Raw genomic sequence first — 27586 nt, forward strand, 5'->3', positions numbered from 1 at the left:
AGTGGCCAAGACATGGAAACAACCAAAAAGCCCTTCAATAGAAGATTGGATAAAGAAGATGTGGCACATATACACTATGGAATACTACTCAGCCATAAGAAATGATGACATTAGATCACTTATTGACTTTTTTAATCTTATTTTTATTAATTTTAATGCAGTGACATTGATAAATCAGGGTACATATGTTCCGAGAAAACATCTCCAGATTATTTTGACCTTTGATTATGCTGCATACCCCTCACCCAAAGTCAAATTGTCTTCTGTCACCTTCTATCTGGTTTTCTTTGTGCCCCTCCCCTCCTCCCTCCCCCTCTCTTTCCTTTCTCACCCCCTCCCCACCCCTCCACCCCCTGTTACCATCACAATCTTGTCCATGTCTCTGAGTCTCATTTTTATGTCCCATCTATGCATAGGTTTATAGAGTTCTTAGTTTTTTCTGATTTACTTATTTCACTCCGTATAAGTGGTCTGGTACTAATACTTGTTGGTTTTCTGTATTTTAGGTAACATTTGTTGTGCTGTCACTTATCTTTATTCTCTTTTTTTAGAGTGTTTTATGCTTTTGAGATTGATTTTGGTGAGTAGGAGTTTTAAACTCTAAAGTAAAATTGATCTTTCATTTTGTATTCTGATGAGTAGATATTTTCATGTTTGTATATATGTGATAAAAAATCATGCTGCCAAATTAATGTAATATTTTAAATAGCAGAGCATAAAACAAAGTTTGGAGCTATGTCGCCCACTGTATCTCATGACTGTGAGTACTCTTCCTTGCAGTGTGTGTGTGTGTGTGTGTGTGTGTGTGTGTGTAAAACTAAAAAAGAAACACTTTAAATCTAATTCAGGGATACTGTTTGTGGGAGAATAATTCAAGTGTGAAGGACCATATTTTCCTCTTGCGTAAGTGATGGTCTTGTGTTTTTGGAGGGGGTATCTGGAAAAAACCCCATGGTGTCTGGGTTCAGGTATGATGGCTGAGTCTGAGTGGGTGTTCATACCTTCCACTAGGTTAGTTGCTCTGTTGATATTTGTTGAATAAATGAATATGTAATAGAGTCTGATATTACACACATGTCAGAAGAAGAGACTAGTCATTCTCAACCCTGCCTGTACCTGAAGAGATTTTAAAATACTGATGGTGCCTGACCAGCAGTGGTACAATGGATAGAACATCAGACTGAGATGTGGAGGACCCAGGTTCAAAACCCTGAGGTTGCTGGCTTGAGCGCGAGCTCATCTGGCTTGAGTGTGGGCTCATGAGCTTGACCATGGGGTTACTAGCTTGAGCGTGGGATCAGAGACATGACCCCATGGTCACTGGCTTGAGCCCAAGGTCACTGGCTTGAGCAAGGGGTCACTTGCTCTGCTGTAGCCCCCCGGTCAAAGCACATATGAGAAAGCAATGAATGAACAAGCAATCAATGAACAACTACGATGCCACAACGAAGAATTGATGCTTCTCATCTCTCTCCCTTCCTGCCTGTCTGTCCCTATCTGTCCCTCTCTCTGACTCTGTCAAAAAATGCTGATGCCTGGGCCCTATCCTTACAGATTTTGATTCCCTTCGTTTGAAATAGGACCCAGGCTTGACATGTTTTTAAGTTCTCCAGATATATAGAATTCTGAATCAGGGAATGGGAAGCAGGAAGGTGAGGGGAGGTTCAGAATCACTCCTGAGCACAGAAGGTCCGGGGAAGCAGAGCTTCCAGGAGGTACTTGTGTCAATGAAAGCAGAGTGAGTGCCAGAGGCTGGTGTGTGGGCAGAGCCAACCAGGCCATGTTGGGAAGAGATGAGGGAGCATCTGGGTGTGAGGAGGGCAGTGGCCTGGGAAGTGGAGGCCGGGATGAGGCAGGGGTGTCCAGCGCATGGTCAGGGTGAAGCGCCCAGCAGACGTGAAGCCGTGGCAGTCACAGGCCCAGTAAAAAGGGATTTAAAAATTCTGGAGTCCACAGCTGGTCCCTTTGGTGAGTGAAAAATGATCTTTACAATAGAGGCCCCTTCTCATGAAGTCAGGTTTGCCCTGAGCTGTGTGTGTGTGTGTGTGTGTGTGTGTGTCCACCTGTGTGTGAGCATTCGGTCCTGCAGGCAGTGGGGGGGGGAGGAGTTCCAAAGGAGACTTTGTTGAAGTGGGGAGAAGTCAGACTTGGGGCTTGTTGTTGAAAGTTATGGAACAACCTCCCCTGAACTAAACACACACAAACACCTTCTGTTTTCCTTCTTGGTCCTGGTGGCAGCACTGTTAGCAGTGGGACAGACTGTGACCAGGACATGAGCAGGGATTGCCAGGTACTGGATCATCTAGTTTTCAAAATCAGAATGGAGTCCAGAAACCCGTAAAGAAAGGTGGGCAGTACAGTCAGAAGTCTCTGCATTTCAGAGCACAGGGGAAGAACAGTGCCCTGAAAGTCAGGGAAAATACAGTCTCAGTCATGACTTTGTTACAGAACTCTGTGTCATCTTAGGCAGTTTAATTGCATTCTGTTTATTTATTGAGCACAGCTTTTTAAAACAACAACAACAACATCTTCTAGATGCTAGGGATAAGACTGTGAAAAGAGTTTATGTCCTCAAGAAACTTACAAGGAGAAAGCTATTTCAACAAGTAATCAAGTCCCTACTGTATAGGGGTAGAACGAAGGAGAGAGACACTGTAGCTCTGCGGTGGTGCAGCTGGGCGTGGGTGGCCCTCAGAGCCTAGGAGGGGTTGCTTGCCGATGTGCAAGTCATACTGAGCAGATAGGGTAGGAAGAGCTTACCAAGCCCACTTTTCTTCCTGCATTCTCACTTCTTCCTGGTTTGAAGGAAGCTCTAAAACTTGAATCCAGCTAATTTAACAAAATTATTGAAGCTAAAAGTACTAAGAGCTGTGGCATTCACCACCAGAGCGCAAGGTGCCATGACAGGTGAACTAGCCATTCTGAACAACCCGATTCCTCACGGGCTGCAGCTTGGGGTTCCCTCTCCATTGAAATGAGACCAAGCTGTGTGGGGTTTTTTGGTAATTTTTTCTTTATCATTGAGATATATTTTCCCCACTTGCTTTTATTGCCATAATTCTTACTCATAGCAGTGTCTTTGTTTTTGCTAAATTTGTTATTGTCTATTCAGAAAGGAGGTAAAGTAAATGTTTGATTTTCCCTAAGTCATAAATCCTGTTAGTCCTCTGCTCAAAAACCTGCAGTGTGGTTGGTGCTACAGAATAAATACAGAGTTTCTTCCAGTCTCTTCGAAGGAACTGACCCCAACCCTCCCAGTGTCACCCTTCACATTCTCTCATCCACCTGCCCTGGATCTTGTTTTCTTCCCCATTGCACCTTGGCATTCTTGCCTCCATGCCTTTGCTTTTCTCGTTCCATGAGCCTGAAGTTTTGTCTCCCAGCCCAGTCTCTGCGTCTTCCTATTCTTCAGGACCTGCTTGTCTGCACAAAGCCTTCCTAATCTCCCCACCTTTAAAACCAGAAGTACTTATCTTCTTTCTCTCAATGTCTGAGGGAAAATATGTATTGCCAGAATTCTGTATATTGCTAACTTATCAGACTAAAGCGAGCAATAGACATTTGCAGATCAACAAAGACTGAACAAGTTTGCCATGCATAGACCCTCCCTGAGTGAAAAAAGACATTCTCAATTGTACATTCAGGGAGCCATGCTGCCAGCTTGAGATCAGCTCAGGGGAAAGTATTTACATCATAGAATTAGCAAATGTTACAAAATAGGGCTATCTTCCTCTCCTAAGAGCCAGTTCATCTGAATGTGAATTGGTGGCCCTGCCACATGTATATATTATGTATGTATATTTTACCATGTACACACAAATATTTGAAAAACAATGAATGTTAGACAGTTAACACTGCACTGTCAGTCAGTGGTCCTTCCTCGCTAGGCTGCTGGGAAGAGCCATAGGGTCAGGGTGGCTAGGAAGCTTGTCTCTTTTCATACTATCATCCCATCCTCCTCTCCTCTCAGGATCTGGAATTGTATTACCTATGACCCCACCTGCCTTCTTGCTTCTGTGTCCTTGGCAAACTTGGTCACTTCCTGGAACTGGAGCTAATATACTAATTGAGGAGCTGTGCATCTGCAGGTGCTCAAAGTTCACTCTTTGAAGTAGCAAATCTTAGCTTGGCTATACAGACATCAGTGAATGATCTCCTGTTTCTGTTCATAATTGACTCTCACAAATTGGTAAAAAGCAGGCAGTCAGATGCCTGTGTCAGAAGCAGAACTCAGCCAGCTTCTGTCTGTAAACCTGTATCTCCTGCAGGTTTTCTCCTCTGTGAGCCACTACCTTGCACCAACCCTCAAAGACAGTGAGGAAAGGTTCCAGGGTTCTGTGGGACAGTGATCCTCTCTTGGACACAGAAGCCGAGGTCAGATGACTCGAGCACAGACTAAGAAGGGAAAGGCAAGTCGAGAGACAAGAAGCAAAGTGTGGGCAGGACTGGCGGAACTAGTGATCAGAGATTCACAAACTGGCAGGGGAGGTGTGAAGTGGAGCTGAGAGGACTGGGTAGGTCTGGGAGAGGCAGGGTCCTTAGGGCTCTCCAGCCTTGGTTCCTCTCCTGGGCTCAGCCTCGGGTGATGGCTTCCTGCTGGGCTGGGTCAGGCAGAGGTCAAAATTCTGGATGCAGGCAGGGAACTCTTGTGGCTGTGGAGAAAGTGGTCTTTCCTGTCTTTTGACAGGAGAACAATCTCTTCTAGACTGAGTGTTGCCTTTCAAACTCCATGTTGTCACTCGGTGGCCATTACCCATCTTTCACTAAGACATTTGTGCGAAAGTGCCTAGCACAATGCTTGGGACAGAAAGGGCTTAGGGAGGTTCCCACGGTCATGAGATGTTGTCCTGGCAGAGCTTGAAACGGCCTATATAACTATGTACACACATAATTGATTTCTGACAGAGGATACAGGAAGACACTGGGCAGGTGTGAATTATGCCTATTTGTTGGACGGTCTGTGCCCTTCTAGCAAGGTTCTTTCTCTTAGTCTCAGACTTCCAAAGACAGTCACTTTTTACTTTATTCCTTTTAAGTGTTTATTGATTTCTTATTTCCTTTGTTTTCTACCCGTGGATGATCCTTTCGGGAGCCAGTTTTGCTGGAGGAAATATTAATAGGTGGTCTTGTTGGAGGGAGGCTCTGCGTTAGGGATGCAATAAATCCAAGGAAAGTGCATAGATATCCAGGGTTATCGATCAAATCTACCTCACTGTACTTCTTAATCACTAACTTTAGTTTAATAAAATTCTGGCAGTTGCACTGCTGTTGAAGGAGAGTGTCTGTTTCTGATGATAAAAACTGCTTTTAGAATGGAGCTGGGAGGGGGGCTAGAGTCCCAGTGGTACAGGAGGCCTGGTGACAGTCTCCTCCCAGTGGAATTATTCTTGGGACCATACATGTAGATGCACTGGGTGCTGGTATCAGCACAAACACACCGCCAGACATTGCTTTGCTTAGAGAAAAGAAGTGTAAGAGTGATGCACTCAACTTGAGTGTGTCCCTTTTACCTGAAGTCAGCAGTGAGACACTGAAGGGACTTGTCACAGGTCTAGAGGCTCAGGGAGTCGAGGCCCTGAGTTGCTTTTAGTTGCACCAGGCCTGCTGGAAGGACCTACTGTCGGAGGCCGTGCTGCCAAACACAGCAGGAGAGTGAAGCTCTGCCCTCTTGAGAACCCATCCAAGAGGCCAAGGGCTGTGACGAATGTCATCAGAGGGCTCTCTGAGTTTTCTGCCAGCCAGGTTGGAGAGAGGCTGGTGTCCCCAGCATCATTTCTTCACTGATGATGCTGGGTGTGGTAGCAGGATCAGCCTTACAGAGGAAAAGAATGGAAAGAATAGTTTGTGGTGGTGTTTTGCAGAAAATTCACACCATCAGGAGTTAAGCATGGGGAACAGGGAAGAAAGGAGAAAGGTAAATATTTTAGTCTTCAAAAATATAAAGAAAGTACTGGTTTTCCTGTTGGCATTTTAACTCATAACACCTGCCCTTGCCCTTGGCTCCTCACAGTTTCCGTGTCCTGTGAATTGCTGAAGGCACCCATCTGACTGATGGGCCAGCAGAGTGTTGAATGCAGGATAAGCTTCCAAGTAGTGGTCTGCGGCCATACCACCCTGAACGCGCCCAATCTTGTCTGATCTCAGAAGCTAAGCAGGGTCGGGCCTGGTTAGTACTTGGACTGGAACCTCTAAGTAGTGGCAAAATGACTGCAGCCTCTTAGAGAAAAACAAAACTGGATCCACGGAGGTGAGGCCAAGCTCTTCAATCCAACTGTCCAAAAAAAGGGTAGTTTTAGAAATCCTAGCACACTGATTAAAAATGCACACACTGGCTTTGTGCTTATGGTCAAAGGCAGTGAGACAGTGTTGGCCAGTAAATATCTTAGCTTATTCCTGGAGTCGTGGGGCACAATTTAGCCACTTGTTGTCATGGTGTAGTGTTTATTTGAGGAGATACAGTTGAAATGAATAACTTACTCGTGGTAAGCATGAGTAAGAGTAAGCTGTTTATTTCTCATGCTAAAACATGAAGAAAAATAAGATCTAAATATAGGAACATCTCTTAAGCCATAGAAATGCTTTAGTTTCCACACTTGAGAGAAATTTTTAGTCTTTGGGAATTTCAGAACAGCCGACATGATGCCCAGCACAGGGCAGGTGCTGCACTGTGAGTCACTACTGAATTGAGTTGTTTTCTCCCATAAAATAGTACATACTTACTGTGAAAATTCATGCACTCAAAGTAAAATCCCATCACTTAGCATTTGGGAATATGACCTACGGGCCATTTTTAGTGCATATAAATATATGTATTCTTTTACAGAGCCAGGATTATTTGCACATGGTGTTTTATATACTGCCTCCAGATTCAAGGAATTAGATTTTTTTATATATTCAATATTTAGCGTCTGCAAAGTGGCATGTGTAATATCCTGTGTAAGGGAGAATTTTTCAATGCTTGTAGTTTCCGACTTGAGACATCTCATGTGCTATCCTTTATTTAGCAGGTTTCTTCTGCAGAGGTGTGCATCAGACCCATGAGACTGACACAGGACCCTATTCAGGTATGCCACCGGCACTCAGCGGGGCTTATACAACAGGGCCTGAGGGGCCCTCTAGCACAGTAGACAGTCATCTTTGCCCCTACATACATGCCTGCACATAATACATAGTGTGTGTGTATGTGTTCTGCTTGCTTTTGTCAGTGTCATACCTGAGGAATCAAATTGTTTTCTTAGAGACTTAAACACTGTCCCATCTCAAGTATGAATATAGTTGCATGATGGATTGTGAGGGACAACAACTCTTCCCCCAGAAAATAGTCTATTCCACACCCTGCTGCAGCCAGAAAAAAGGAAGGAGTGTGCATGGTAAAGAGCAGACCTTGCCAGGAGCCATGGGTGGGTGCAAGTCTGGCCCTACTTTTAACCAGCTGTGTGATGTTCATGTACCGCTCCATTCCACCCGGGGCCCCGTGTGTAAAATGGAGATGGTAGTGCCTCTCCCATAGGAATTATGAGTTACATAGGTAGCATTCAGTGCCTAGAAGGCTGCCCGGCCATAGAAGGTGCTCAGTGATAACTGTTGTTAACTGGGAAGAGAAAATGACTAAAGGCTCCTCTTTCTTGTCCCATGTGACTTCAGCGAAGCAGCCTTCCAGGCTTTCTAACACCAAGGGTGTGTCCTCCCTACAGCCCCTTCAGAAAACCATGTGTGGGGGTTCATATCCTTTTAGATATTTGCTCAATCCCCCTCTGCATAGATAGCATCCTAGTAGGCCTAAATATGTGAACCTCCTCCTTATGAAAACTGAAGCTTGTTAGCACCTGGAAGCTTGTCCTGCACTTGGGACAAGTGAAGATCCAGCAAAGATATAAATAAATCAACCAACATATAGATGAAAGTGAAGAAAAAAAAATCCACGGAAATGTACTGTTTGATTTATGATCAAATGGAAAAGAAAATAATGTTTTACTGTTGCTTGGAAAAGGGAACACAAATCTTGGGAAAGGAAAAAAAAGGAAAAGATTTAAGCTTGAGAAAATTTGATGAAAAGAAATTTAGGAGCAGAGAGAGAAAAGAAATTACTAAAATAAACATAAGCCACAACTATCTGTACAGAGTACAAACAAGAGGGAAATTCCAGTAATCATTCTGGGCACACATAGTTTGTAGTCCATTTTGAATAACGGTAATGACAATGATTTCCTAACAGCATTTATTCCCAAAGCAACTTCCAGAATATTTTTTGAGATTAGTACAGTTTTTTAAATCTGTTAGTTTACTTTCATTTCTGCCCTGTGCTTACACCAATGAGTTATCATGATAAGAAAGTCTCATTCTTTTAAAAATGCAACTTGTCAAATTGTAAAGTATTTCAAATAGTCATAAAGGTACAAGTGTGTATCCACATACACTTTCATCAAATATTAACATACATGTACCCTGTTGGTCTGAATCTTTTTTCAGACACAAAAGATTACAGATACTATTTAAGCCTTTATTTTTCCTTTTGCCCCCTCCTCCCTAAAAGTAACTACTATTTGGAGGTTGATTATGATAGGTATTTGTATATTTATTCTACATATGTATGCATCCATTCATAATGTTTTATTTTGAATGTCTTTTAAGCTTTATTTGAAAGGTAACAGGCTATAGGCATCATTGTGGAATTTTTCTTTATTTAACATTGTTTGACATCATATATAAGATTCTGTTGCCTAATGCAAGGTCACAGATTTACTCCTTTGTTTTCTTCTAAGAGTTTTATAGTTTTAGCTCTATGGCCTATTTTGAGTTAGGGTCTGTATTTGGTGTGAGGTAGGACTTGATTCTAGTTGTCCCAGCAGCTTTTGTTGGAAAATATTCTTTTCCTGTTTAGTTGTCTTGGCAACTTTGTAAAAATTCAACTGGCTGTGATTGAAGGTTCATTTCTGGATTCTCAATTCTGTTCCATTGATATGACTGTCATACGCCAGTGCCACACTGCTTGATTACTATAGTTTTGAAATATGAGTCCCCCAACTTTCTCCTTATTTTTCAAGATTTTTTTTTTGCTTGGTCTTTTGCCTCTTTATATGAATTTTAGAACCAGTTCATTCATTTTGGGGGGGAGGTGACCGTTAGAATTTTTATAGTAATTGCAGTAAATCTATAAATCAATTTTATGATTATTACTGTGTTAACAATATTTTCTTTCAATCCATTTACATAGATGTCTTTCTATTTACTTAGCTTTTCTTTAACTTCTTTCAACAATGTTTTGTGGTTCTCAGTGTATGTCTTTCATATTTTTGTTAAATTTATCCCTGAAATATTCTTTTTGATGCTATAGCATATGGGATGGTTTTCTTAATTTCATTGCTTGTGTATAGCAGTACAATTTTTTAGTATATGATCTTGTACTCTACAACTTTGGTGAACTCTTAATAGCTCTTACAGTGTTTTGTAGATTCCTTAGAATTTTCTATCTACAAGATCATGTCACTACTTCTTCCTTTCTTATCTGAATGCCTTTTATCTTATTTTAGTTGCCTAATTGTCTTGCTAGAACCTCCAAAATGAAGTTTTATAAGATAAAGTACTTCCAGATCTTTTCTCAAAGTGGTTGCACCATTTTACATTCCTACAAGCAATGTAAGAGTGCTGATTACTTCAAATCCTTGGTTGTATTTGATGTTTCAGTCTTTTAATTTTAACTAATTTGGTAAATGAATACTCTCTTATAGTTATTTAAATTTTCATTTCTTGATGACTAATAATGTTGAACACTTTTTTATTTGGTTATTAGCCATTTCTTTCTTTTCTTTTGTGAATATTTGGTTGTCTCCTGCCTGTTTTTAATTGGGTTGACTTTTAAAAAGTTATTGAGCTGTAGGAGTTCCTTATATATTCTTATTACAAGTCCTTTGTCAAGTTTTGAGAATATTTTCTTCCAATCTCTGGCTCCTTTATTCATTTTCATAAGTCTGGCTCTTTTTTTTAATTTTGATATAGTTTAATTTATCACTTTTTTATGGTTATTGCTTTCTGTATTCTAAAAATCTTTACCTACTCTCAGGTTGAAAAGGTAATTTTTCTTCTAGAAACATTTTAACTTTTAATTTTATATCTATAATCTATCTCGAGTTCATTTTTGTGTATGGTATAGAGGGAAAGGCTCATTTTCCCCCCATATTAATGTCCAGTTGTTCTAGCTCCACTTGTTGAAAAGACCATATATTCCTTCCAACTTTAATTGCTGATTCTTTAATACTTGTGGCAACTTGTTTGGTGGCTACTCATGTAAATAGTTTTGAAATTATATTACACAAAAAGTTTTTTTTAAAAAAAAGATGTATCTCTATTTGTTGAATGCAGGGTTCTCTATTCATGAATTAATTCAACTTTATTCTTCTGTTCAAACCATCTTTATCTTAATTTTTGATTGTGTGATATATTAGTTTTTATGGCAGTAGCTATGTCAGTATCATCATCTTTTAATCCTTGCTGACGCTTCGAGTCTGGTGTTCTTGTGTACTTTTGATTATGTGTATTCTTGGTGGCTGTCCCCTTTATTATGCAGCGTCTCTCTTTAAACTTTTGCCTTAAATTCTGTTTATTTGTTGCCAGACCAACTCTCTTTGGTTAACACCAACGTTTCTGGTATATCTTTTTCTGTCTTTTCCTTTTCTGTTTTCTTTGTAACTTTACATTAAGTATGCTTCTTGCAAGCAGCATATAGCTCTACTTTTTAAAACCTATTCTGATAGTCTTTTAATAAGGAAGTTCAGGCTGGTTACATTGATTATGATTAATGATACAGTTAGCCTTATTTTGTATTTTGTTTTATTACCCTTTTTCTTTACTTTTTTTCTTATTTCTGCTTTATGTCAAATTGGTTTTCACAATTACCTTTTATTTTCTATTTTAGAAGCTATAGGTTGTGCTTCTATTTTTTAATGGTTGCCCTTATTTTTTAATATGCATGCTTAACAATCAAATTTTATAACAAAATCTGAAGTGTGCTATATTTCTTGTCATCTCAACCATGATCTGATCCTCAGCAGGACTTAAATATTTCTTAATAGCCCCACCCCCATCACTGAAAAAAATTGTAATTTTGGATTTATTAAATATATTAAAACATACAAATATTTTAACTTGCACCCATCAGCTATGAAAAATAATAGTACAATGAATACCATGAGCCCATCACCCAGTGGAAGAGTGTGAATGTTTCCAATGCTACTGTGTACTCTGCCTGGTTCCTGTCACATGATTTTAACTACAAATTAGGGCAGATGTAATTGGTCAAAAGTCCTTCTTTGAGTGAGGGACAGAATAATTAAGGTTCTTTTTTAAAAGATAAGAAGCTTAGAACTAAGCATGCATGCCTTTACTACTTGGTCTCATTCAGATGTAGAATTTCACTCATTGATCCATCCAGTAGGAATCTGTCTAGTGTCTACATTTTCGAAGTTCCATGCCAGGTGCTGGAGGACAGAGAGAGACTGCATGATGTTTCCTAACCAGCGGGAGGAGTCTGGTCAGTCAGTTTCACTATCTGCAGCACTCTAATTTTAGGGGGCAGTGATATCTACCTAAGTGTTTTTGTGTTCCTACTACTGATATTGCAACAGTCTTTAAAAAATCATACCATGTCCTAGAGCTATTTGCTACATCAACCAGAGCCCTTAGGGCTTGGAGGAACTTGCTTGATAAGAACATTTCAGTATGTATTTCTGAGTTCATCAGGGGAAATCTGCCTCCACCTGAGGATATGTGTCGTGTGGGGTTCCACACATCCCACGGCAGCTGGCAGGAGCCCTGTCAGCAGAGGAATGGGTGGCAGTGTTAGGGAGAAGTGCAGTATGGGACTGTAGAGGATGTCTCTCCTGGTGAGTGGCTGTGACTCACAGTAAAAGTCATATTTTCCAGTTTTGGCAAGAAGTTGAAAAGTAAGGGAAATATTATGAGGCACTAGATTCATATCAACATGATAACATCTGAAAATCAAGAGGCCTTTTCTTCATCAATGCCTGAGGCCCAATTACCCCCCCCCCCCCAGTGTGTAGAATTTATGTGTCTCTGCTTAGAGTGCTGCCTACCCCTCCCCTCAATCTGGGTTTTCCAGCTAGGGAACGAATCCTCACAGATGTGACCCAAGCTTTTTCCTAGCAAGGCAGCACTGCCTTTTAAAATGTATTTTTCTATATTGTATAGGCATGGATTTTTCTGGAACTGTTATATAGTGGAGATGTTATATGTTGGAGATCATGTGGCCCCATGGGTGGCTGTTCTCCACATACTCAGTGAAATGACTGAGTGGTAGAGATGTCCAGACATGGTAACTTGCTGTGGTCAGCGTGTCCCCTCCTGTTTGTCCTCATTGCTGCTACCAAGTTGTGTCCTCTACCTAATCTAGCCACCTGGTGGGACCACAGAGTTGGTAGGAATTTGGGTCATGTATTGTAGGGGGTAAAAATAAAACTGTCAGAGAGGTTACTTGACAAGCTCTGGAGTCAGGTTGACCTCTGTTCAAATCTTGCTCCCTGTGTGGCTGTGGGTGAATCTCTTAACCATTTCAAGCCTTAGTTTCCTGATCTGTAAAATGGCGATAATGCCTACCTCCAAAGAATTTAGTAAAGGGTTGTTTGTTGCATAAAATATTTAAAGCCCTTTCAGTATAATGGCTGGCCCTTAGAAAATTCTCATCAAACTTGAACTTTCCTAAGGGACACTTTCCAGGCCTTTTTTTTCCCCTAACTGAATTGACTTGTCTGATAATGTTAGTCAATTCTTTAGTATTATGTGGATACAACTTACATGATCTATACATGTGGTCTATTTTACAAGCTCCTTGTCATCCAGTTTTGCTTAAAGCTCAACCAAGTACTCTAAAAATAGGATGTTTAATAGTTGACATTTGTCATCCATTTGGAAGCGTGCAGACACACCTTAGTTAAAGAACACTAATAATAACGAACGCTTATATTGTCATCTTTAAATTATGGGACAGTTTAATTTGTCTTTATCATTCTAATTTACCTATCAAAGATAAATTATGTTATCTTCAAAATATTTTTGAGCACTTCCTTGATTAAACTTGTCCAGGCAATGGTATAAGGATTTCTAGCAAAACAAGAGAACATCAGGGGTCATCATGGAAAGATCACCAGGGAGGAGTTGGGACATGAGGGTCTAGCTTTGCTGCTGCTTTGCTTTGGGAAGCTACTGCCCTATCTGTTGAGTGGAGGTTGATGGAGCACCCCGGTGTCCTTTCCTGTTCTCAGAACTCCTGAGAGTCATGGCCCCTGTTCCTGTCATTGCAACTGGGACTCCCACATCAGCTGCAATGTGCAGCCTCTCTCTCCACGTCCTAGCACTTCATGCTCATGGCCTTGCCCTTACTTTCTCATTCTAGCTTGGGTTGAAAGACAAGTTAACCCTTCAGTGGTTCCAGAAGGTTTAGGTAGAGTTCTTCCTGGAGATAGAGGAAAGCCCTGCATAACAGTTTGAGGTCTTGGTATAGTTAGAGTAGAAAATAAGTACAAGTAGCACTTGCTTTGCACAGTTTCAATGTGCACAAATTTCAGAGTTTAGTGAAATAACACCAGACCCCCAATAACATGTTTCAGATTATAGGACATTGGTATTTTAATTGTGAATAATTGCATAAAGTAGGGACCTTGTTACTACCTCTTCAACCCAGAAACCACTATGTAAATAGTAGGTGTGCAGCATGATCAGTGTGACCAGTCACATCACCTTTTCAACATCTTCATGATTGGTCTCTGCGTAGCTGCCACCCAGTTCAGGCCCAGACAGGAAAGTGTGTCTCCCTATCACCACACCCTTGACATTATGCAAAAGTAGATTGTTGAAAGAGGGGATTTGCCAACAAAGATGAAATTGCAGCAAAGAAATGACAAGTAAACATGGCAGAAGTGAAATTTGTATTGACTAAATGGAGCTTGAGGAGAAATAGCCCACTGTGGGCATGTTGACCCTGCTGCCCTTGAGATTCTAGATAAGTTGGTAGAGGAAGTTAGTCAGTGCAGGTTTATTGAAATTAATAAAGTGGTTGTGACAAAAAGGATGAAATGTCACAGAGGAAGTGATGCCAGCAAAAAACTGCACATTCATTCAAGGAGCTCTGGGGATATTTTATGATACTGGAAGCACAGAGGATAAAATGTTGGAAACTGATCAAACTTAGGAGTTTATAATTCACACAGAAAAGATTTTCATTTTGCTTAGGAGTTGAGTTCTTGAAAAGTAATCTTTCTGAATTTTTTATACATGGAAAGAATTTTAAATGCTACCCGAAAGAAATTCTCTACTGAGTGCTTTTATGACATAAATACTCCTGTTTTAATTTTTTTTTTTTTTTTGTATTTTTCTGAAGCTGGAAACGGGGACAGTCAGACAGACTCCCGCATGCGCCCGACCGGGATTTCCCCGGCACGCCCACCAGGGGCGACGCTCTGCCCACCAGGGGGCGATGCTCTGCCCCTCCGGGGCATCGCTCTGCCGTGACCAGAGCCACTCTAGCGCCTGGGGCAGAGGCCAAGGAGCCATCCCCAGCACCCGGGCCATCTTTGCTCCAATGGAGCCTCGCTGCGGGAGGGGAAGAGAGAGACAGAGAGGAAGGAGGGGGGGCGGGGGTGGAGAAGCAGATGGGCGTTTCTCTTATGTGCCCTAGCCGAGAATCAAACCCGGGTCCCCCGCACGCCAGGCCGACGCTCTACCGCTGAGCCAACCGGCCAGGGCCAATACTCCTGTTTTAAAATGTAGGTTTTATTAGTATTTAAGCAGGATGAAACCAACCGATCAACAGATGCCATCGAAAAGATAGTTGTCATTCACAGTTCCCAAAAGGAGGGCCACGCCACACCGTGCAGGACAACGGGGAGAGTCAGGGCTGCTCAGGAGGCAGAGAGTGAGGGGAACTTGTGGACAAGGGCTTTTTGTGGCGTCTATGGGAAGGAATGGGTAAGGCAGGGTAAGCAGGTCTGTTTAGTTTGAATCACTTCAGGGGTATGTGTGACCTAGGGATGGCCCCTGGTTGTCTGGAGTGATAGGACAGGTGGAGAGGACCCAGTGTTAGAGCATGACAAAGGAGACAGTAGGGGCATGGGCCCTGGACTGGGTTGCACATAAAAGTGCATTCCTAGCCAAATCATCTGCTGTCTCTCTGGGGTCAACCAGGCTGTAGACATCAAAGCATTAGAAATACAGAAAATAGCAAGGCAGGATAAATACAGCTTCCCACTTTCAGTCAGTGTTGTAAGTTTCCATGTGAAACCCAGTTTAAGTTCCTGAAATGACCTAGAAGACCTTACCAAGATCTAGCCCTCTGCTGTGAACTTGACTGTCTTTCCCACCCTCGCCTCTGTTATACTGGCTTCCTTGCATTCCTTGAACACAGCAGGCCTGTGTCCCCTGCAGCAGCCGATGGAGCTGTTTCTCATCTTGGAATGCTTTCCTTCAGATATCAACTTGGCTTGCTTTTCTAGTTCCTTCAGGCATTTGCTTGTATGTCGCTTTCTCAGTGAAACCTACCCTAGCCATCCTACTTAATACTGTTTCCAAAAAGCTACTGCGAGTGCCCTTACCCTGCCGCAGGTTTTACACAGCACTCCCACTTTCAACGTCCCATATCATTTGCTTATTTATTATGCTTGTTTATTGTTTGTCCACCACCTCTAGAAACAGTGTCCGGCACAGAGTTGGTACTTGGGAAATATTTATTGAATAATGACATTTATTTCTGAAAGTGGAACACTTCAGACTCTTAGGGCCACATAAGACAGGTGAAGTTTATGTCCACAGTGATGTCCAATATGGGAATACAAGGGGTCCTTGGGTTATGACACAGGTCCATTCTATGGCAGTGACGTAACCCAAATTTTGGTATAAGTCAAAACACACCCTAGCCTAAGTCACTTACCTATCCTAACACAGCTGTAAAATCATAATCTAGAACATAAAAACACAACTGAGCCACAGAAAAAGGAAAAAGACATAAATGTACTGTACACTGTATTGTGTATTTTTCTTCTGTGAGCAGCCAAAATAGTTCGCCCACGCAGTCCACAAGTAACACGCTAATGGCATAAGTCGAAACACTCACATCTCAATTTCTAAAACTTTTTATGGGGGTGAGTGCTGTAAACTTGAAATGTCATCTGTAGAGACTTCTGTAACCTGAAGGCCCCCAGTGCAGTGTTTTTTTTGTTGTATTAGTCAAATCCTGAGGCATAGTGGTAGAAAGGAAACATGAGTGTTGAGGTTCTTGTTTAGCAAACCGTAACTCAGCCAGAAAGATGAGATACAAGTTTTGTCGCCTTTTCTGACTTTTAGGCTTTCCATGTCTAGTTTCTCATGTTAATAGCACAGCTATATTGGTACAGGGCTAGTGACTTTTTGCACAAAGCAATTTATTCTACCTGATTTATTTCATTTTAGCTCCGTGGTTGGTAATTTCATTTGAAGGGTTTCTTTTCTTTTTTTATTTTTCTGAAGTGAGAAGCCGGGGTACGGGGGACAGAGAGATAGATTCCTGCATGTGCCTACCAGGGATCCACCTGGCATGCCTACCCGGGGGCACTGCTCTGCCCCTCTAGGAGCGTTGCTCTGTAGCAACTAGAGCCATTTTAGCACCTGAGGTGAGACCATGGAGTCATCCTCAGCACCCGGGCCAACTTTGCTTCAATGGAGCCTTGGGTGTGGGAAGGGAAGAGAGAGAGAGAGAGAGAGAAAGGAGAGGGGGAATGATGGAGAAGCAGATGGGTACTTCTCCTGTGTGCCCTGGCTGGGAATCGAACCCAGGACCTCCACACGCCAGGCCAACACTCTATTGCTGAGCCAACTGGCGAGTGCCTGAAGGGTTTCTTTGCACCGCAAAATCCACAAGGCTGTGCCCTTCACTTTTCTTGGAAGAGTCACCTCGCATTTCTTCCTAGAAGTAGCTTTGTGGCTGAAGGTTTAGGAACACAGTGACCTGAGAAGTAGCTGACCCTTGTCTAGAGCAAGCCCTGAGTAAGGGTGGCTGCCTTGTGTGTTGCTGGCTTGTAATTAATTTCAAGCCATGTGCTAAGAAGAAATGTTAAAATCATGCTGAAAAGGGTTATTTTTCTGGAACATGGCTTTGAGAAAACAGGAAATGATTCAAATAGTGTCAACAAACGACATTTATGATATTTACTGGTGATAAGGAATAATTGGAAAGGTTTAGGTATAGAATGGTATTGTGGTGTTTTTGGGGTGTTTTTTTTAAATTTATCTTTAACAGATGCATATGGGTGAAATGATAGAATATGAGAGATTTTCTAAAGCAATACAGGAGTTGGGAAAATGGGCAGGGATAGAGATGAGACAGGATTGACTAGGAGTTGGCTATTGCTGAAGCTGAGTGATGGGTACCTGAGATTTATTTTATTGTTGTTTCTGTTTTTTACATAGTGCCAATTTTCAATTAAGAAAACATTTTTAAGATGTAGTTGTAAAAGTTGGATAGTTTTTCTTCTTTCTGATTTTAAATGAAACATATCTGATATTTCAGCATGAAGAATGATATTGGCTATTGGCTTAAAGGCTCTCCATGTTAAGAATCCATACTTCTATTTATAACTGTTTAAGCCAGAAGTGGATACTGAAGAATGTTAAATGAATGCCTTATGAATATCATGAGATTACTATATGTTTTTTCTGATTAGACCTGTTGCTATGATGGTCTTATTTTTATTAATAGTAGATAACTCTTGCATTTTGTCAAAACCCATACAAGTAGTTATCCTTTCACTTATCAAATACTTACTGAGCAACTAAGACTAAGTGTCAGCCCTGTGCCTGGCACAGGGTTATAGCAGAGAAGGAGACAGGTGAGTCCTTGTTATCCCAAAGCTCAATTCTAGTGAAGGGAGACCATAAACCAACAAATAAATGAACAAGTTCAGGTGAAGGTAAGGCTGTCTCTGGCTTTCTAGATGCAAGAGAACCTAGGTTACCGAGTCCGGGGATGGCGAGGGGAATACAATGTGAAGAACAGCTCCCTTCCCTCCAGTGGTGAGGCTGCGCTCAGCCTGGCTCCATCAGCATCATATTTCATGGTTATTCATCCAGAGTCCAGCAAAGGTTGGGTGTTATAATTAGTTTCTGAAGTTGTTTTCTGTATCTTTATATGGATTTAAGTGCTACGTTCAGAGAGGTGGCCTCCAGGTACCATGAGACAGATGCCACCTGCACTAGAGCCAACTAAGTGTCTATGCGACCATGGTCTAACCTGTGCTCATTATCCTGTTAATAATTTCACTGCTTAAGCTATTCAAAACCAAAGATACTTAGGAAATTAAAAATAAATCACCCCTGGCTTTGGCTGGTTGGCTCAGTTGCTAGGGCATTGGCATGGCGTGCAGACGTCCCGGCTCATCCTCAGTCAGGGCACACATGAGAAGCGACTATCTTCTTCTCTTCCCTTCCCTCTCCCCTTTCTCTCCCCTACTCTCTCTCCTCCCTTTTCACAGCCAGTGGCTCAGTTGGTTCAAGTGTTAACCCTGGGCACTGAGGATGGCTCAGTTGGTCCTAGTGTGTCAGCCTCAGGTGCTAAAAAATAGCTCGGTTGATTTGAGCATCAGCCCCAGATGGGGGTTGCTGGGTGGATCCTGGTCAGGTGGCATGTGGGAGTCTGTCTCACTATCTCCCTTTCTCTTGCTTAAAAAAATAATAATAAATCACCACCACCACCAGAGTGATTAAGCATCTAGTCTGAGTGCATTCAAGTCTCACAACTAGCTTGCAAGGCACTGCTCTTATCACACCTGATGGTGGAAGAACTGTAGGCCCAAGAGAGGAAGTGTTCTGTTCAAAGATACACTGGAACCAGTTGGAAGAGCTGAGATTTGAACCTAGGGCACCTCCCTCCAGAGGCCGCATTTTTAACCAGCATACCACAGGCCTGTTTGTAATACAGTCTCTAAGGATGATGATTTCTGTCAAGATGCTCTTTCCTGTGTGTTCCAGGTTTTGCTGATCTTTGCCAAAGAGGATAGTCAGAGTGATGGATTCTGGTGGGCCTGTGACAGAGCTGGTTATAGATGCAATATCACCCGGACCCTGGAATCAGCCCTTGAATGCTTTCTAGACAAACATCATGAAATTGTTGTAATTGACCACAGGCAAACTCAAAACTTTGATGCAGAAGCAGTGTGCAGGTACCTCCCTTGACTTAATATGCTTAGTAAATGCCCATGTAACAGCCTAAAATAAAATTTATTGTAGATGTCTTTAGTTCTGTCCCAAATATTTCTAGACTATGTGTTGATGTTCCCAAGGAATATATTCCAATTTCTGTGATGAAAGCTGTAGCTCCTGCTATGTATTTATCTTACCCATTCTAGTTTTCCTCATTTGAATTCTGAGAGGTATGGGCTGGGCACCACTGAAAACTTGGGGATGTTTTTTTCTCTGAGTATTGCTCATATTTCAAAATTCATTAAAATTCATACAGTTCTTATTATACTGTGGCTATAGCTATAGTTTGGATGTAAACCAGATATTTTCATCTTAATTATTCTGTCCCAAATTGAGCATCAGAAATGTATGAAATATACATTTTTTTCTTGCCTGAAGCAGATGAGCAGATCCTACAGCAGTCCTGGGGTGAAGACAGCTACTGTGCAGCAACAGAAAATCTTCCAGAGAGCCAACCCCCTGCTTGTTTATAGAAACGCTTGCGCTCTAGGGAGGAAATGCATGCCTGTTCATAAATAAATGCAGTCCTACGAGTTCGCTCTGCAGAAACTGATCCGGTTAGTAGAAGTGGAATGCTTTGAAACTAGACAGGAAGAGTTCACTAATTAAATGCTGGGACAGGCAGATTCCAATTACATACAGAAATGGAATTTTCTTCAAAACAGTGAATGAAATGAAAGGTAGGAGAAGGCTTCTTAGAACCTTTGGTACCCTGGCAAGAAATGAGGGAATTAAGAGAAGTTTCTCATCATAGGCCTAACTTTGCTATTTTTTGACAGTTTTCAGTTTCCCAAAGAAGAATTTTTCTCAAGGAACCTATTTTAAAATGTGTTACTGGTTGCAAGTAATTTTATCTTCCTGTGTAGCAATATTTGCCTATTTATTATGTATATTAAAGTAAAAAATGTATCATAAAATATTTGGAGGATATTTTTAGTAGTTAGAAATATTTTTTTCTTTTAAAATGATTTTCAGGGCAGAATTGGGTCCTATATAACGAAGTATGTCTACCTTTTCTTGGTCTTGACTGACCTTAATTACATGATTTGTGGTAGAAAACCAGTCCTTTGTGCAAAGATAGAATAACTTAAGACAAGCTTCAGATGTAAAAAGAAATTAATAGGAAGAATTTTTTTAATTCAGATGAAGGCCCATTTTAGTGGATAAGCTAAAGTCTTCCTTGAATATAGAGAAATGGAGTTTTGGTTCTTAATAAACGTACCTCTGTCTTAGCAGCACAGAAAAACAATGAGGGATCTGTGCAATTTGGAAGCCAGGTTTACACAAAACTGCTAGCATGTTTACCGGCTATTCCTGGTTGTGTTGAAGATGGCTCAATTTCTGAAAGCGTGACCGCCCTGATTAGTTGAGGACATGCTCCCAGCAAGTGTGCAATCTTGATTGTCATCTGTGGTCCAAGATCCCTGGGTTTTGAGCTAGACTGGATCTTGGTTTAACAAACTTCCTTGGACCCTTGCCCTGTCTGTCCCCAGGATTCCCCCTTAGTCTTTTCAACCAGAATGAGGCCCAGGTCCCTCTGACCACATCAGTTCCTTTGGAGGAATGAGAAAGAAGAGGTAAGCGGCAGGAAGCAACTCCAAAACCAGAGGCCAGTATCAAAAGAAGCTAAGTGAGTATGTGATCAAGCCCAGTTACATTCCTAAATAACAGTGTTTGGGCCTTTTGCTTAAGTCTTGCCCCTTTGAGTACACCCCAGAGGGGCACTCTTGACCCCTCAGGGGGGAAGAAGAGCCTGAAGGAAGGTGAGAAGTACTTAGTGTTTCCTTAGCCACTAGAGCTCACCTCTGAAACACTGCATTTTTTTCAGTACATGCTAACCTATTTCTGCAGTGAATTCAATAAGCTGCTAACTTGAAAATATGCATAGCGTTACCCTACCCGGACCTGTTCTGTGTGCTGAAAGGGAGGCGCTCTGTGCTCACGCTGGAGCGCTGTTGGCTTATTCCTCCGGCCTCACAGTGATGTCAGGCATTGTCTGCAGAGGTACTTGTCATCCAGCTACCATTTATCCTAGAGGACCCGTCACTTCCTGGGAAGAAAGCAGCAAGTCATTTTCTCAAGGCTTCAAACTACACAGGGTGAGGTCTAAAGGAACAGGAAATGGGGAAGGTACATTTTTTGAAAAAGGTCAAGGAATTCTGAAGTTGAAGAGGATGAAGCAGTATGAGCTGGCTCTCCCCGGGGGATTGATAGTGCAAACATGTTAAAATGGATCCGAAATCCCAGAAGCTAGAACAAAAAACAAATATATGTTGTTTCACAAATAATTTGTGAGCAGCCCTGAGCCTGGTGTTCTTAGAGATGATAGTTTACTTTTAAGCCATCTCAAAATAAGCAGAGGCCAGACCAAGAACATGGGTCAAAAGATTTAAACAAGTAGACTTATTGGTACTAACATTTGAGTCTGTGGCACTTAATTAAAAGTTCACCCATTTCATTACCCCTGACCTTAATAATGCAAAATCTAATCTGTAGCATTCATAGCATATCTAAGAAGACTCACCAACCTCAAAATTCTACATCCTTCCATGTTTTAATCCTGTTGAATTCCTAGGGAATAAACTAACTATAAACAGGTGGTCACAGTGGTGACAGTTGCTATATTGCATTTCTCAGCCCCAGCTAATCACCCAGGTATTTAAAGTATTTGAGAACAAACAACAGTACAACTGAAAAATTGGGGTCCCTCTCTGTACCATTTAACACACTTTAACCTGGATGTGTGTGTCCAATAGCTGGTGAGTACTTTCGTTTTTATTATAAGATCAACTTTCTGAACATCTATTTTGAAAGAAAAGATACAACCCAATTATCTTCCCAAGTACAAACTGATAAGCACAGAATTGCAGGACTGCCAAATTTTTTTTGCAGAGTGGAATTTCAATCAGAAAACACAGACTTTGTGTAAATGAAATTTACTAGTTTTTGAAGTAGAAAATCGGCAGATCTGACCTATTGGTCTGACCGTTAGTACAAATAAAAAGAATTTTTTTTAAATAACACAAAGAGATTGTCCTAATTCACAAGGGCATCTTTCTTTGTTGTCTTCCATGTATTTTCAGACTTTCTCTGGGTGTTTTTTTGTTTGTTTGTTTGTTTAATAGACTTTGTTTATTAGAGAAGTTTTAGGGTTGCAAAAAATCGTGCTGACAGTAGCGATTTCCCAGTTTCTATATACCCACCCCTCCAGGTTCCTTTATTATTAACACCTTACATTCACCTGGTACATTTGTTACAATTTTGGAAAGAATTTAAATTACAGTTATCATTCAATACTATGTTAGTTTCAGATGTATAGCATAGTGCTGCTGAACACCAGACTTGTGCTAAAGAGGAAAATTTGATTTTGTGTCATTTTCAGTATGAAGCGGTTTCACATGTGTTTAATGCAGCAAAGCCCAGATTACCTGGTTTGACTTGGCACTTTCCTGTTGCAGGTCGATCCGGGCCACAAAGCTCTCAGAGCACACGGTGATTCTCGCGGTGATGTCACAAGCGTAAGCTCCTTCCTGTCCCTGCTGGAAATAGTCCTGCTCTTTCCAAGGCATTTTATCAATATAGTCCAGTCTGGGAGCTGGCAAAGCAATGGACAGGTCCTTGGCCCTGTGGCACCAACCTTAGATCTTGCTTTGTTCTGCAAATTTCTGGAAGTATTTAGGTTTTTTCTCTATCATAGCTAATTGACGTTACCACAAATTCCTATACCTTAGGAAAAACATGGCTACTTCATTATAAGCTAGAAATGAATAAAAACTCTGTGGAGAAGGAGGAGGTCTGGAGGGAACATGATTCCAGTTTATCTTTTTTCTTTAAAGAAGAGAGCTGGGAGAATGCTTGCTTCTCACTTAAGAAGAAACAAATAGTACCACAAGAAGAAAGAGGCGCTCAATCCACTGCAGGAGAAGGGCTCTGCAGTTTATGTTTTGGGATAGTTACATGACTTGAACCAGGACTAGTTTGTATGCCAGTGTTGGAAGGCAGGAAAGAGGGATTATGCTGCAGGTATGAAATTGTGGGATGAGAAACAGCTCTGCTGGGTTTATTGTCTGAAATGGCCAGCATTTAGAATGGAAGGTCTAGAAGGAAAAAGTTGTTTGTACAAGCTACAGTGTTTGGAGTCTTTGCAAGCATCAAATGTGTTATAGTCACCTAATGACCACCATTAGCTTTGGACCTTAATTAGGGCCTTGGATCTACTGGACTGGGGCCCATTGTGGCAAATGGCACAGATTGTGCAAGGAAGGAACTGAGAAGCCAGAAAATCAGAAGAGTTTTGGTCCTCCCCCAGGCAAACTCGAGCTGGGAGAGATTTGAAACACTCTCTCCAGAGCCATGTAGGTGCCATGGGGAGTCCTGGCTTCAGAGTTTGGCCTAACCAAGGAGCCTACCTGAGGCTCCTTGAGTCTCTTATTAGGAGCTGTATCTTTTTACTCTGATACCTGCCATGGGCTGTGGGTCAAGGAAAGTGAAGAAGCTGTCCCCACTGCTTCCTTACCACTCCACCATCCTGGTGGGAGATGAGACCTCAAGGGGAATCGTGAGGGGAACTGAGATGCACAGTCATCCTTTGTCAGCTCTCTGGCGTATGTTTATCTGTGAGCCCTCGGAGAGCCTGGACCTGGGTACCAGAAGGGTAACAGGCCACACAGCGTTTCCCTGAGCCTGGCTTAGTCCATGGGCCCAAGAACAAAATACCTCTTTCTTTCCTACTCATATAGCAAAACTGTGTACTTATCCTTGACAAGTTATGGTTTACTGTGGCCTATTATTATTTTTCACCTTTTCTCTCCTATGTTTTAACAAAATATTTCATAAATGCGGAGAATAATAAAAATGAACGCCGAGTTTATGCCACTCAGCTTATGAACTAGAACATTATTAATATCCATAGAAGCCATTGTGTGCCCATCCTGATTTCTCAGTCCACCAAAGTAGAACCTTGAGTCCTGAGGAGGAAGAGAATAAGGGAGACAGCTCCTACCTGTGGGGCTGGGGTCAGAGACAGGCAGTGCCACAAATAAGCACTGGGATTTCTCGTCCTGCTCTCTATCTGCTCCTCCACTCAGTCCCCTCTATCCCAGTTTTCTTCCTGTTTTCCAAGGTCTGTATACTCCATGTGACTTGCTGGCTGTCTCAGGGAAACCTTTCCTCTGTTATAATGTGATAATCCAATATGTCTTTGTGATAAGCTAACCCAAAACCCCACCTGTGCTCAAACTGAAGTCCTGAGACCCAGCTACAGGCTCAGTAGAGGAAACCCTCCCATGAGATGCATGGTAGTAATCAGTGTTTGCTTTGTCTTCTTCCTTTCTAACCTGGCATTCCTGACAACACGTATTTCTCATTTGGCTGTTGGCTGCAGCAGCTGATAATGTCCATTGTCTTCCACCGCGCTGGGAGTTGGACTCAGCTAGGTCTTGGGGGATGGGAGTTGTGCTTTTAGAAGGTTTGGGGATGGCAAAGAGGACAGCAATCTCTGGGATGAGCGATGTCCCATTATAGGACTGTTCCCATACATTTTCCCTAACTCCAGAGAGCACCCAGTGCTGGGAGCTGCTCATGTGGACTACTAGTTCAGCACAGTGCTGGAGTTTTTCTCTTTCCTGTTTTGTTCTTTTTGCATTTGGAAGTCAGATGTGGAAGTCTGGGTCTTTGAAGGCAGGTGTACCCTGTAGGCACATGCTGGTCAGGAAGCCGCTCCAAGAGCTGGCACCACGCTTGCCTCATTGCTCTCTTTCCCGTGTTTCAGTGTGAGGAATCCTGGTTTTTGTCTGCTGAGTGACCACATTTTCTGCTTTGCTGCAGATTGGGCAACCATGAGGAAGCCTCTGTCCTCCCTCTTCTGCATGCAGGCTTCAACAGGGTACGTAGACAAGGAACCATTACCTCCTTTGGGTGTGGGCATCCTATCCTTACCTCTCCTATAACAGCAATAGCCAATATCCATGGATAACTGCGAAGGACATTAAGGCCTAGGACTGTGAAGGAAGGAAGGAATTGTTCTCATGGCATGGTAATCATCATGGATGCTAGTCAAGTTTCTTTTTCTTTTTCTCTCATAACTTTATATATCTTAATTACAGATATGTAATGACATAAAAACACATTATATAACATCAAAATTCTGTGGTCTCAAAGTTATTTCATTTAAATCAGTCCAGTCAGTTATATGGATTCAATAGTGCATGTGATTATATATAGATAAGTCCACTGAGTCGACACCCAGGGCCCAGGTTCATCACAGCCTGTGGACTCTGGGTTTAAATAATAAAGTCTTTGAGTGACTACACGAATTACACTGCTATTCAACTTAAAAATGAAGATTGACTACTCCAAGGAGACTTACCAACAAACTAAATAACCAGGTTTACCTAGTATGTTCAGATCTTTTGATACGAGTAATCTGAATTCCAAATAGATAGCCTCATGCCTCCCTTTCCTTCAAAAATAGGATATTGCCTGTGCCTTATGGTCTATAAAAATTCCTTTGATTGTTTTAAGTAATGTTGCAACCAATAGTTTAAAAATAAGATCCTGACTTTGTAGACTATAGGGAAGCAGAAATTGCTGTGTATATTAGTGTTGCACTTTGGTTGTTTTCTGCTTCAGTGTGGAAGCAGCAATGCTCTCTAGAATGTTCTAGTAGTGTGGTAGTTGACATATGTCAGAGAAATGGACATAGGAGAGATGATAGCAGCATCACTCACCTAACTTTCCTCTCATCCGTCCCCACATTTCTCAAAGGCTGACATTTGGTTCAGAAAGCTCTTCTTCCATGCTGTGTCTTGGTGAAGATGCATAGAACAATGCACCTGAGTTCTTGCATGGAGAGTTGCAAAAGGAAAATTGGCCAAGAAGCCTGTGGTGACTTTTCTTTACTTACTGTGATCATTTTCTGAGAAATAACCTAAAATTATCTACAGGTTTTATAGATCTTCTGTTGAGTGTTGACCACCCACTGCATGCCAGCCCAATGTTGTCCTTTATGTCTGAGGATGTCTGAAGCAGGACCTCACAGAGTACAAGGGTGTAGGCTCTCCTCATCCCCTGGGGCTTGTTACTGAGAACAGCAGTGACACACTGTGAGTGACGTCTATGAGGACCCCCGTCGAGTGTCCTTTTGGAATTTCACTTTCCCTCTGACTGGTATAACGATTATCATTTGGAGTGATCCTGGAATTGCACATCTATTAACAGGAAAGCTTAGGGGAAGCCACTGGTCCTCTTTGGGTTCAAACGCATTTGAGTAAATTTACGAGGGAAAGTTCCATTTGTTCTTTTTTACAAGTTTTGTAGCCTGTCCATGCTGCTGTAGAAGATTTCGCCACCCTCTGTCTGGATATGGTGCTACCCTCTGCAGTCAGCCGTGGTGCACAAAGCTCTTGATGGAGCATGAAGTGTGGGGCCTTTCATGAACACCTGGTGTTCTTTCATGTCGGGTCTGAGGCAAGGCCTTTTGCCAGCGAGGTCAGGGTGTCCCCCAAATAGTTGGTGCTCTTTCCAAGGGAATCACATTGCACCTACAACACTTTACCTCCTGAGTTACTGTGACACAGGATCAGCCAAGGTTGCTCTCCGGGTGGCTGGTCTCCCTTTTTGGGCAAAGTCTTGTCTTTGGCAACTCTCTACGCAAGTACCTTACCAAATATGCCAGCGGTTCTGCCTTGCATGAGGTTGTTTCCCATCTCTGAGTTGTTCTGATTGTATTAAATCATCTGCTGAAGCTCAGGCCAATGTTGCTAGCTAATTGGCCTGTGCTTCAGACTACGGATCCCTGAGTGGGGATCCAGGAACGAACTGTGCCATGAAATATTCCACAACCACTCCACTTGACATCTCTGTAGCTATGCATAAGTGGCTGACTGCATGATGCTCAGTCCACTCTGAGCCTTTTAGAAACCAATATCTTAACAAAGGGCAAGTGCAGCTGTTCTTATATCAACCTTTGTGTCCCTCTTTTTCTATTTGAAACAATGCTGATTCAGGAACGAGTGTTCTTGGAGCACTTAGCATGTGCAAGGTGTTGTGCTAGGTGGTGCTAAGTCAGACACAGTTGCTCCCTGGAGAGGTCTCCTGGGGAAGAAACGGTGAGCTAAGATTATTTGTTTGGCTCCATTCTAGGTGATTTACTTCATCCACATTGGCAGATGACAGACTGGGTATGTTCTCCATTTTCACAGAGGAGGAAACAGGCTCAGAATAACTAAATAGCTTGCCAGAGCTCATACTCATAGCAAAGTCAAAATACAAACTCCATTGTTGAGTCCACTAACGTAGTGTTTCTCAAACTGTCTTTGGAACACTAGTGTTCCAAAAGCTCATGACAGGT

General features: G+C 42.0%; 1 protein-coding gene across 1 annotated transcript in view; it reads left to right on the forward strand.

The window, feature by feature from the left end:
* PDE8B (phosphodiesterase 8B) overlaps window positions 1–27586 on the forward strand; it is a 266892-nt gene that overhangs the window by 152223 nt on the left and 87083 nt on the right. The window contains exons 2-5 of the mRNA XM_066273617.1: window positions 7008–7064; window positions 19006–19196; window positions 22695–22754; window positions 25063–25120. Coding sequence (XP_066129714.1) covers window positions 7008–7064; window positions 19006–19196; window positions 22695–22754; window positions 25063–25120 — 366 coding nt within the window. The remainder of the gene's footprint in view (window positions 1–7007; window positions 7065–19005; window positions 19197–22694; window positions 22755–25062; window positions 25121–27586) is intronic.

Source organism: Saccopteryx bilineata, chromosome 4, assembly GCF_036850765.1.
Source record: "Saccopteryx bilineata isolate mSacBil1 chromosome 4, mSacBil1_pri_phased_curated, whole genome shotgun sequence".
Taxonomy (NCBI): Eukaryota; Metazoa; Chordata; class Mammalia; order Chiroptera; family Emballonuridae; genus Saccopteryx; species Saccopteryx bilineata.